Source organism: Bos javanicus, chromosome 1 (assembly GCF_032452875.1).
Source record: "Bos javanicus breed banteng chromosome 1, ARS-OSU_banteng_1.0, whole genome shotgun sequence".
Classification (NCBI taxonomy): Eukaryota; Metazoa; Chordata; class Mammalia; order Artiodactyla; family Bovidae; genus Bos; species Bos javanicus.
In genome coordinates this window covers 126,164,845-126,176,654 of record NC_083868.1, presented here as the reverse complement: position 1 = coordinate 126,176,654, position 11,810 = coordinate 126,164,845, and the positions used below count along the sequence as shown (strand labels likewise).

The 11,810-nt window shown below is 39.4% G+C and overlaps 1 protein-coding gene across 6 annotated transcripts in view; it reads left to right on the top strand.

The window, feature by feature from the left end:
- The first annotated feature begins 232 nt into the window (after positions 1–232).
- Positions 233–11,810, top strand: part of TRPC1 (transient receptor potential cation channel subfamily C member 1) — a 61,844-nt gene continuing 50,266 nt past the window's right edge. For 3 of the 6 annotated variants that reach the window (XM_061419497.1, XM_061419488.1, XM_061419483.1), the window contains exon 1: positions 233–851. In XM_061419497.1, the coding sequence (XP_061275481.1) occupies positions 677–851 (175 nt within the window). In that variant the 5' untranslated portion in view covers positions 233–676. The remainder of the gene's footprint in view (positions 852–11,810) is intronic. The other 3 variants (XM_061419517.1, XM_061419507.1, XM_061419475.1) reach the window with 2 other exon arrangements.

Below are 11,810 nucleotides of genomic sequence, written 5' to 3'. Positions count from 1 at the left end.
CAGACTTGCAACTCGGATGTCGAGAGGGTGCACCCGACCGTTCTCCTTTTCCTAGGCTGCAAGGATGCCTTCCAGGAGGCAGCGCAAGGGGTAGAGGGCGGGGTGTTCTCAGACCCCGCCTCCGTCTCAGGCCCCACCCACCGCCGATCCCACTCCTTCGTCGTAGCTAGCGCTGAGCAGAAGATGACGTGAGGAGAGCCGCGAACATCTCCGGGCCCTGCTCGGCTGAAGATTCCCAGGGCCCTGGAGCCCGGCGCGTGTAGAATCTCCTCTTGGAGCTCCTCTCCCACCGATTTTCGTCGTCCTCTCTGGCCGGGCCGCCCCCCGCGCGGCCCTTGCGGCTCCTGGCACGGCCCCTCGCTCGGCTGCCGCCCTGGCGCGCGCCACCCTGTCGTCCCCGGACGGGCGCGGACCCGCTCGGCCTGGGCGCCGGCGGCTGGGGAGGGGGCGCTGGCCCCGGGGCCGCGCATGCGCTGCCACCAGTCTGGGGCTGTCTGTGGAAGGCGAGTGCTGGCTCCGTGGGGAGGCGACGCCTTTCGGGGCCAACGGGCCTCGAGCAGAGGCGGCCGTGGGAACGACTCATCCCTTTTCCAGCCGGGGGGCGGGGCTGGGATCGGGGTCGGGGCTGGCGGGGGCCCCGCCCCCGTCCCCTGGCCTGCCCCCTTCATGGGCCGCGATGATGGCGGCCCTGTACCCGAGCACGGACCTCTCGGGCGCCTCCTCCTCCTCCCTGCCTTCTTCCCCATCCTCCTCTTCGTCGCCAAACGAGGTGATGGCGCTGAAGGATGTGCGGGAAGTGAAGGAGGAGAACACCCTGAATGAGAAGCTTTTCTTGCTGGCGTGCGACAAGGGTGAGAGCGAGGCCCCTTTCTCCGCTTTTGGATGCTCCTGCCTTCCACACCCCTCACCCTCTTCCCGGCCTCAACTTGGGGCATTCCCTCTTGCTCTCGCGCCGAGCGTCTGTTCCCGCCGCGCCCGCTGCATCACTGGGGCCGCCGGGCACCGCCTCTGCCTCGGGTGTGCGGAGCTGAAGGGCGGGAGCAGCCGCGGGTGCCGCCCTCGGAGCCCCGCGCCTGGGGGCGGCGGCTCTGCCCTTGGTCTCCTTTCGTGGGGTCCGGAGTTGAGGTAGCGTCGTGGGAGCCGAGACGCTGCTAGGGTTTCAGCCTCAGCTCCGCTACTGCCCACCTGGGTCTCCTGATCTCCCCTTTGGGGTTTCAGTTCTTTATGGAAGCCCAGAGGTTTTGTCTAGTTTGGGACTTTTCAGTCCTAAAATCCCATGTCCTTGCTTGGGGTTTCTCTTGCTTATGGGCTTTCAGTTGTTTTTTGTTTTCTTTCTTTCTTTCTTTTTAAACGTTACTTGTATTATTTAACTCCAGCCACCCAGTGTTCTGTGATTGTTGGATGGGATTAGGTATTTTAGTATCCTAGGTGGACATAAAGACAGAACTTTACCGAAAATTCTAAGTTCCAAAGTTTCTCCAAATTTACGGAACAGCTTTGTTCATGCTTTTTATAGGAGAGAAAGGTTTATTGTTCTTCCTTCTTCGGGAAATACAGGTAGTACAAAATAATTTGGGGTCGTAAAAGAGTCGGACAGGACTTCACGACCAAACAGCAACGAACAAAATAATTACAGGGCAAAGATTTGGAATATATTTAATGTGTTTCTTCTTTTTCTTTAATCTGGAAATCGATCAGTTTTATGGCCATAATAACGTCTCTTCACTTAAGCGTTCATCTCTCTATTGATGAATATAATAAAAAGAATGGGAAATTCATTGCCCGAAGACTGCTTTTATTTCCTATATGTAAAAAAGCGTTCTAACTTTTCTTTGTAAATTTATTCAGCTTGGCTTCCAATGGCCATGCTTACTTAGGAAAAATGTTTAGGATCATGCAAACTTCCAAAACATAAACCCAAAGAGCAACTTAACCTTGTGAAAAGATTACAGAGGATTTTTTGGTCTCTGTGTTTTTTAAATAAATGACAGCCTCCCTAACTCCTGTCACTGTTTTTGAGATAGGATTTTATTTACACAACTTTTTGAAAACACATTTAAGTATAAGCAAAGTCTACCTGTGTCCATCGTGAGTAACTTTTATGCTTTTATGTAATAGTATTAAATTATATGATGAAAGCATATGTGGAAGTCCACCATGGACACAGTTTGGAGTAGTCTTGAAAATGTAAAGAAACATACAACCTCATAAATGTCACTGTCTGTGGATTATGTAAAATTTTTAGTATTTTGGAGTAGATAGTCTGAATTCTCTTCCTTTAAAATTTCTCTCAGATGGGGAAAAAAAAAACTCGGGGTGGAGGGTGGGGAACAGATTGTGTTTATACTAGAATTACTAAGTGGCTGCTACTTCTTTCTACCCCAGCTTACTGAGCAACGGTTATTTTAAAGCAAACAGAGATTATGTCAAGAGAGGCAATTTAATGTTCTTGTCAAACTGAGGACAGAGGAATGTCATAATGGAACATAGCTTGAGTAAATACTTGTATGGTGTGTGTATTTAGGATTATTGCATGACATATCTCAAGTGTTTTAATGTATGATAGCTTTGTAGCCTGTCCAGTCATGCCATTTGAAATAGCCTTGGTATTCTTTGTTAGTTTCCTTTTTATAACATCAGTAAGATCCTTGGAGAGATTTGGCTTTTGGAGGTAGGGTGAAAAGTAAATATGTATGCTTTTTCTCTCACATGTAAATTAAAAACAATTTTAACAAGTGAGATGAAATAGGTACTTTTTGTTTCAGGTATGTTGAAATGAATTCTTGGGTTAGATTTTGAAAAATGGCTTATTTCTTACATGTACTTATGATATACATTTATGCTAAAAAATAAATTTAAATTTGAATTATAGCAGGTTTTTTTTTTGTTTGTTTATATTCACTAATAGTTAAACCTTTTTCAGGGTTACCCAAACCAAATCTAAAAGTGAAAAATTTCCTAAAGTAGCTATGGTTTCCACTATTACTTTGGAGCTTTCATCAAGCCAAATGGCAAACGTTTACTCAGACAGCTTTCTGGGTAGAGTCATATGCTTTTCATAGATGATTTCATTTAATCCTCACAACCCCGTGAGCCAGATATGTTGTTACCCCTGTTTTCCAAATGAGGAAAATGAGGCTTAGCAAAACTTTATAATTAATTTGCCCAAGGTTACATTAGTTAGGAAGTAGTAGAACTAGGATCTATTTTGAGTCTGTACTCTTTAAACTACTGAGTTTTATTGATGTAGTTGTAGTTGAATGAATGAAAATCATTTGTGATAGAAAAGACACATCCATATTTGGAAGTTACTGGTTGGAAATTAAACTTGCTCTCTATGACTCTTTTTTTAACTGAGCTTTCCATGGATTATATTTGTCCAGTAAAAGTAAAAAAGGATGAGAGCAAATTTGCTATAGATGATCTGTGTTTCTCATCCTTTTTCATTTAGCAGTTTTTCTCTATGTGTGTAAAATGTTCATAATGTATTCCACTTGAGAATTCCTAAAGCAGAAATTGTGAAGATGCAGTGTTAATCTATCGTTAGGTGGGTGGCTCTTTGAAAATTGTGTACAGATTAAGGAATAAAGGAAAAAAAATAGGAAATAAAAATGATTTTACAGTTTGATTTTATAGTGTATATAGCTGGCTTTTATGTAAATTAGTTCTATAGATCTAGGCAAGTGCTGATCCAGGTTCAGTTCAGTTCAGTTGCTCAGTTGTGTCCAACTCTTTGCGACCCCATGAATCGCAGCATGCCAGGCCTCCCTGTCCATCACCAACTCCCGGAGTTTACTCAAACTCATGTCCATTGAGTCGGTGATGCCATCCAGCCATCTCATCCTCTGTAGTCCCCTTCCCCTCCTGCCCCCAATCCCTCCCAGCATCAGAATCTTTTCCAATGAGTCAACTCTTCGCATGAGGTGGCCAAAGTACTGGAGTTTCAGCTTTAGCATCAGTCCTTCGAAAGAACACCCAGGACTGGTCTCCTTTAGGATGGACTGATTGGATCTCCTTGCAGTCCAAGGGACTCTCAAGAGTCTTCTCCAACACCACAGTCCAAAAGCATCAATTCTTCGGCGCTCAGCTTTCTTCACAGTCCAACTCTCACATCCATACATGACCACTGGAAAAACCATAGCCTTGACTAGACGGACCTTTGTTGGGAAAGTAATGTCTCAGCTTTTGAATATGCTGTCTAGGTAGTGGCCACTTAATAGTGGCTGTTGCTGATCTTGAAAGTGTGTCAGAATCATCTCAAAGGTAACATTGGTTCTTGTCTTTCTGAAAAATTTAGAAGAAAAAGTAAATAGAATATTCCTGTGCCAGTTTTTGTAAAGTCTGCCCCAACCACCTAGTAAAATTCTGAGTACGCATGTTCTTTTTAGACATAGAATGCTGTAGTTTAGAGGTAAAGGTTAGTTGAAATAAGAGCGGCTATACATGTGGAGAAGGAAATGGCAACCCACTCCAGTGTTTTTGCCTGGAGAATCCCAGGGACGGGGGAGCCTGGTGCGCTGTCGTCTCTGGGGTCGCACAGAGTTGGACACGACTGAAGCGACTTAGCAGCAGCAGCAGCATACATGTGTTATTTTATGAAGTATCAAGCAGTGATTCTTAGCACCCATTGTCTTTTTCCTTTCTCATTTAGAGTTAAGTGTAGTAATGAGCTGCTTTTATTTGTGGGAGACAGTGGTTTACTTCAGGCCTTCGGGCTGGAGAAAAGATTAATACCTTTATTTAGGGAGCACCTAAGCTGGAGAAGGCAATGGCACCCCACTCCAGTACTCTTGCCTGGAAAATCCCATGGACGGAGGAGCCTGGTGGACTGCAGTCCATGGGGTCGAGAAGAGTCAGACATGACTGAGCGACTTCGCTTTCACTTTTCACTTTCATGCATTGGAGAAGGAAATGGCAACCCACTTCAGTGTTCTTACCTGGAGAATCCCAGGGACGGGGGAGCCTGGTGGGCTGCCGTCTATGGGGGCGCACAGAGTCGGACACGACTGAAGCGACTTAGCAGCAGCAGCAAGCTACATACGCTCTTTGAAAGTAACTTGAGTAGATGGTGGCTTTAGTATAAATCCTTTAATTTGCTGATTATCGGTCATCAGTTCTTGTGCAGAAAAAGAAAATGATGAAAGGACTCAGTCTGGATTCATTCCCTGTCAGCTTTTCATGAAGAGCATTTTCAGGAAATTTGATTTGCAATTAATGTCAGGAGGCCTTTGAATTTCAGCATTTAGGAGTCAGGGGAGGGATGGAAAGAATCGAATTTCACCCTTATTCTTGGGCTTAATAATCTAGAGTCTTGTGTCACCTTTGTGGTATGATTTGTTGCATTGTATGGAGCATGCTTTGATGCCTGGATTACACTTAAATTTTGCTTGCCTTTGTTTCAGCATGCTTTTAAAATGGGTAACATTTCCAGGAGAAGTAATATCAAGCTGCTGTTTAATAGCACTTTTACTTAATGTATTTAGTGGGACTTTTAAAGAAGCTGTTTGAAAAGAGACTTTGAAGTGTTTGGGCTTGGAGAGGATGGCAGTGGGAAGAAAAAGTGCAGAGTACTGGGAACTGCCGAGAACTTATGTTGACAAGGGACACCTAATATAAAGAGGTATGTGGTGTGACGGGAGAAAACTTTGCAGCAAGGAGAGGTAAAGAGGGTACTATAGACACAATTCTACAAACATTTCACAAATTGTCATTAGTGTAAGTATTTTGGACAAGAGAGTTTTTCAAATCACCAGTGGTGGCATGCCGTATGGTTCAGTTATCTTGTGGATATTGTATAACAGACTGATCATCGAGCAGCCAGCTACTTCTTAGTTCTGTACTGCTAGTATTTCTTTGTAGTGATTTCACAAGTTTCCTTATTTCTTTATTTCATTTTTAATTTGCTGCTCTTTTCTACAATTCATCATCTGAATGTATAATATTTATCAAGTTAATTTTGTTAAGGCACTGTAAAGGTGGTTTATCAAGAAATAACTGACTACATCCCTATCTTTTTAGTAGCTTCTTGTGTAATGAAGATGCTCTCTTGTGAGGAGCAGTAAGGAAAAAAAGTATGTTTGGGCCTAATCTGTCTCACAGGAAGAAACAAGTGCTCAATTTAACTACATGGCCTATTTATGATTTGGAAGATGGGATATTCTTAGTATACAGTCAGTCTTTTATCTGGGAAGCTAAACAAATGTAACCCAAGCCAAACCCCTTTACATAGTATATTATAAACTTCGGGGAGGATGTTAAAAGATTAGGTTTTACTGCATGGGTATTGTTGCAACCTAGGAATAATTCCTCTTCTTCCCTGCTTCCAGTATTTTAAATATCTTCCTTATAATTGACTTCATATACTGACTTCATACAGATATATTGATACTAAGAAGTTTAAATTCTAGGATTAGTAATTTAATATGTAATGAGTTCAAAAGCTATCACTAAAAGGTGATTAAGTAGTGACTTTTAAAAACATAAACAAATTATCAGGACTAATATGTGGGGTTATCCAATACCATATCCTATAGTTGTGAAATTCAGTGGAATTTCTTTGGATGCCCAAACTTTGTGACCTATAAAATGGTGATCAGCACTATTATTAATATTAGTTTCTGTTAAAAAACAAACAAACTCATGTTTGTTTTCTGGTCATATTTGTTGCTACATTACTAGTCCTTTTATATTTTTGTAGCTCCATTTATATTGATCATTAGTGTACTTTTTCAGTTCTATAAATATGTATAATTTAAATGTATGTGAGATTAAATTTAAGCAACACAGTAAATCATTTATGAAACTGTAATACTATATACCTGATATTAACAAAGTTTTACAGTACTTGTAACATCACAGTGAATTGCGTCTCAAATCATATTCCAGACTGTAATTACAAAGTAAACATTGCTTCTAATAGATCCAAAAATATATTAGCGGTTTTAAATTTATAAGCTAATTTACTCTAAAAAAAAACCACACCATTACCTTCTATACTATTAATATAATATTTTCCTGAAGCATTTCAGCTTTGCTCTTTTGCCAGGTGATATTCATTATCACTAATTGTCTTCATTAACAGATATAAATGACAAATTACAGTAATAATTGTCTTATTACAGAAATATTCAGAGTATTATGGACAGGTCAGTATACCATGCTTCTGAGTATCTAATTTTGGAGATTTCATTCACAGCAATGTGAGTGGAAATACATTAGGGGTCTATGATGAATACGGGCTTTTGCATGTTTGATAAAGCTACATTTTTAAATCATTTTCACTCTAAAAGTCTTACATGTAGTTTTTGTCTTTTTTTAAAGAATTTGGTTCAAACTAATTTGAAGTTTGCTGTGGAGTTAACATTTTGATCAGTATTGTTACTACTTATATTTCTAGAGCCAACAATTGAATTTGATCTTGGCACTGTATTTTTTATCTCATTATTTTTTCCTCTTAATAAATAAAATCTGTTTTAAGCATCATTAATATAGTTCAACTAGAATGTCACATGTGCCATAATCAAAAAGTTATAGAAACTTGGTTTGAAAAACAGATTTTTTGACATATATCATCCCATACTTCACAACTAACTGAAAATTTGGTTACTATAAAATTAAACTGACCAACATGAGTGCTCCCATTTCAGTGATTTTGAAATTTATCGTCATATGCCAGAAAATAAAATGAGATGCCACCAGTTCTTCATTGATATTATGACATTTCTCCACTGTCTCAAATTGAAAGAAAGTGAAAGTGAAGTCACTCAGTCATGTCCAACTCTTGGTGACCCCATGGACTGTAGCCTACCAGGCTCCTCTGTCCATAGGATTTTCCAGGCAAGAGTACTGGAGTGCGTTGCCATTTCCTTTTCCAGGAGATCTTCCTGGCCTAGGGATTGAACCCAGGTCTCCTGCATTGTAGGCAGAGGCTTTACCGTCTGAACTACCAGGGAAGTCCTTCTCAAGTTGGCCAGGGTGAATATATCAAGGTGGTCAGGGAAAATTTGTTGCTAAGGATCTATGGAATTACCCTGGTATTTTTATATACGATTTCATTTTTTTAAATTGTTGGTTAGGACTTGCTGTATTGATTTCGTGACTGCAAATGGGTTGCAACCTGCAGTTTGGAAAACTCTGGTTGTAAAAAGATCATGGTGAGAGAGAGAGTGGCTCCTAGGTAAATTCAGAATGGTAGCAAGCCCTAGGTCCCATAGGGCTTAGTAAGCCACAGTAAAGATTATAGAACTTACTAAAGTGTGATTAAAAGTCTTGAGGATTAAAAACCTGATTTTCATATGATCACTCTGGCTGCTGAGAGGAGAGTGGATTAAAGGGCTGATGCCAGGTTAGAGGTGGGCCCACAGGCCAAATCCAACCACCACCTGTCTCTGTAAAGCCTGTGAGCAAAGAATGGTTTTTACATACATTTCAAATGGTCAGGAATAAGTCAAAAGAAGAATATATTTCATAATGTGAAGATAATATGAAATTTAAACTTGAGTGTCCATAAATGAATTTTTATTAGAACATATTGAAGCTCATTGTGTACATATGGTTTATGGTCACTTTTGTGCAGCAAGAACAGGGTTGAGTATTTACATCGGGGATAGTATGGTCCACAAAGCCTAAATATTTACCATATGGCCCTTTAGAGAAAAAGTTTGTTGACCCCGGTAGTAGAGTTTAGGCAGCCACATCAGTGAAGAGGTAGGTGCAGAGTCCAGGAGAGAGATGATGGTGTCCTGGACTGAAGGTAGCAGTGTGTGTGCATGGGTACAAGTAGATAAGTATGGGAAACATTTTGGAGACAGGACCGAGAAGTTTTGCTGTTGAGTTTGTTTACTGGTGGAATTGATTGAAAGTTTCTTTTTCCTTCACTGAATAAAGACAGCCATCTAGCCAAAAAAGTAAATGGATCATGTTGCATTTCCTGCTGTATGTGATATTCGAAAAGATGTATGTAACTTTCAAAAGCAACTTTAGCGTAAAATGAAAAACATTTCTACGTTTGCCTGACCCATAAGACATTTTTACCTGTAATCCTTCTCTATAACTAGCTTCTTGCTATGTATTTAAAATTTACTAACCTCTTTTCACATATACACCCATTATAAATATTAAGACTGTTTTGGGCTTTCTGAATACAGTACATTGTTTTAAATGGCTTGCAAATTTAAACTTAAGTAGAATGCTTAGGAACCACTCTAGGTCTCTTATTGGTTCTGTGACTGTTGTTTGTGGTTGTTTTTTTGCGTGAGTGTGTCAGCTGTGGCAGGGTGGAAATTTTAATAAAATTTTTATTATGAATTTTATTTATATTTTCCTTGTATAGCCCCCTAACTGTAATGGAAATAGTCTTTGAAACCATAAAGCCGTAGATTCTGAATTTGCAATACAAATTACTTTTTAAACAGTAATTCAAACTTTTAAATGTGTAGCAGTTGTTTTTGATCATTTGTTATACATGAAATTTATAAAATTTTGTAAGAATTATATTTATATAGTTCTTTATGCCTTTCTGTCTCTTAACAGTATTGCTGACTAAATAATTTGAAGACCCTTTTGATTCAAATCACATAGAAATTTTAGATAAAATATAACAAATGTCCATTTAAATGAATAACTGAGCTTTCAAGAAAGTAAGGAAAACTCAAGCATAAAGAAAAGACTGAAAAACAGAGGAGTGTGTAAGCAGACATTTGAGTGCTCTGTGGGTGGGAGCAAGAGTTAATGGTCTGCACGTTGTTGGGATTAGACTTTTAATGCCCATGTGGAAGTAAGTTACAAAGCCTTGAGTTTGTACAAAGTGGAGAGTTGGAACAGCATGCAAGCATGAAACCAGGATCCATAAAGGACTATATACTTCTAGCAAAGGGGTAGATGAGGAAAAGAACCCATCCATCAGCAAAGGGAGACTACAAAGAAGCTTTTAAATACGATTTCCCTAAAGATTTGTAACTGTGTTCCTGCCTCTTGTTGGCTTGGAATTTAAATTAATATTAACTTCTTGATCTGGGAAAACCTAAACTGAGAAATTAATATAAAAAAAGGTTCGTGGTGTAGCAGAACCTCTGAGTTATTTGGAAGAAGTGAACACATACATCCTTGGTGGGGCAAGCTTTCAAACTAGGCTGTCTAGGTTCCCAGAGTTAAACCACATGAAGTTGAGTTTGCAGTACCCAATTGAAAATTTCATTATCACAGATGACACAATGAATAGGGTTAAATCCATAAGACCCTCAGATAATTATTGTGTTTTGTTGTTATTTAAGCACTAAGTCATGTCTGAGTCTTCTGCAACCCATGGACTGTAGTCTGCCAGGCTCCTCTGTCCATGAGATTTTCCAGGCAAGAATACTGGAATAGGTTGCCATTTCCTTCTCCAGGGGATCTTCTCGACTGAGAGATTGAACCCATGTCTCCTGTATTGGCAGGGGATTTCTTTATCACTGAGCCACGAGGGAAGCCCAGTTGTCATATAGAGACCATAAAATAAGTGTTTAAATGACAAAAAGCTTAAAATAATGAAAACATAAAGTAGATCAAAAGATTCTGAAAGGAATCCAATAAAGCTTAGAGAAATAAAAAATATAGACAGTAAAAAAAATAATGAATGGAGAAATCCGCAGAAACAGTTAAAGGAGGAATAAATGACTTGAAGAGAAATGTGAAGAATTTATCCTGAAGCAGAAAAGAGAGGAAGAAAGAAGAAAAATATACCTTTAGAGACACAGAATTTGGAATAGGATGATCTAACATAATACCTAAAGGAGTTCCAATAGGAGAAAGAATAATATGGAAATGAAGCAATATTTTAAGAACAAATGGCTGAGATATTGCATATTAATGAAGGGCAGAGTCAGATTCAGAAATGAGCCCCAAGGATAAAGAAAAAAAATGTTCCTCACCTAGGCACATCATGAAATCAAAGAAAATAGAGCCAGAGTTTTTATGGGTAGCATTCTCCTACAACTAAGACACTGAAGTAAATTCACCTGAAATAAGGTTTTAAAGTTATTTTCTAGGATTAGTGATAAATTTTCACTGATCTATCTGCATGTTCACTATTGGTTCAACTTGTGATTCAGAACTTCACTTTGCAAAGTGATAAGTTTTAAGTTTTTGCCATGGAGCATTAGTATTTAAATATAAACTAATAGTGCTTTGAGGAAATAATTTCTTTTTCTGACTGGTTTTCTTGAGGGAACTAAGGAATACACCAAGAAAACTACCATTCAACACCTTCCAAAAATGAGGACTTAAAAGTCACTGGTTAAAAATAATAGTGTAATTTGAAATGTTAACCAAAAAAAAAAAAAATCTGTTACTTTTCTTTGTTATTCACTCAGTCCAGTTTTAGAATTTCTCTTTCTGTATCATGAAATCATTCATTTCTTTTTCCTTCTGGTTTCCACTCTGATTGTTCTCTTCCTGTTTCTTATTCATAGACTGACAAGGAACAGCTATATTTGCAAGTCACTTTAAATGGTTTATTCATCTTACGTTTAAAAAGCAAGATGAAATAAAGCAAAACCCACTTAGCTTTTTTTCTCCATTTAATTAGCATTTCTCTTTTGATTTTTTCCCCTTTTACTTACTGCACCAGCTGGTTAGCAGACAAGTATAGTGGGCCCTCTGTGAAAATGATTACTCCATAATTATTCTCATTTTCCCCCATTCATTAGCTGTTTTGATGTGGGGTAGAGTGAGGCAGAAGCTAATCTGCATAATCCTGACAGGTCAGATTTCATTTTGAAATAGTCTGACATTGGCCTCTACGAGCATTAATCATAGTCCTGCTTTAGAGTTCT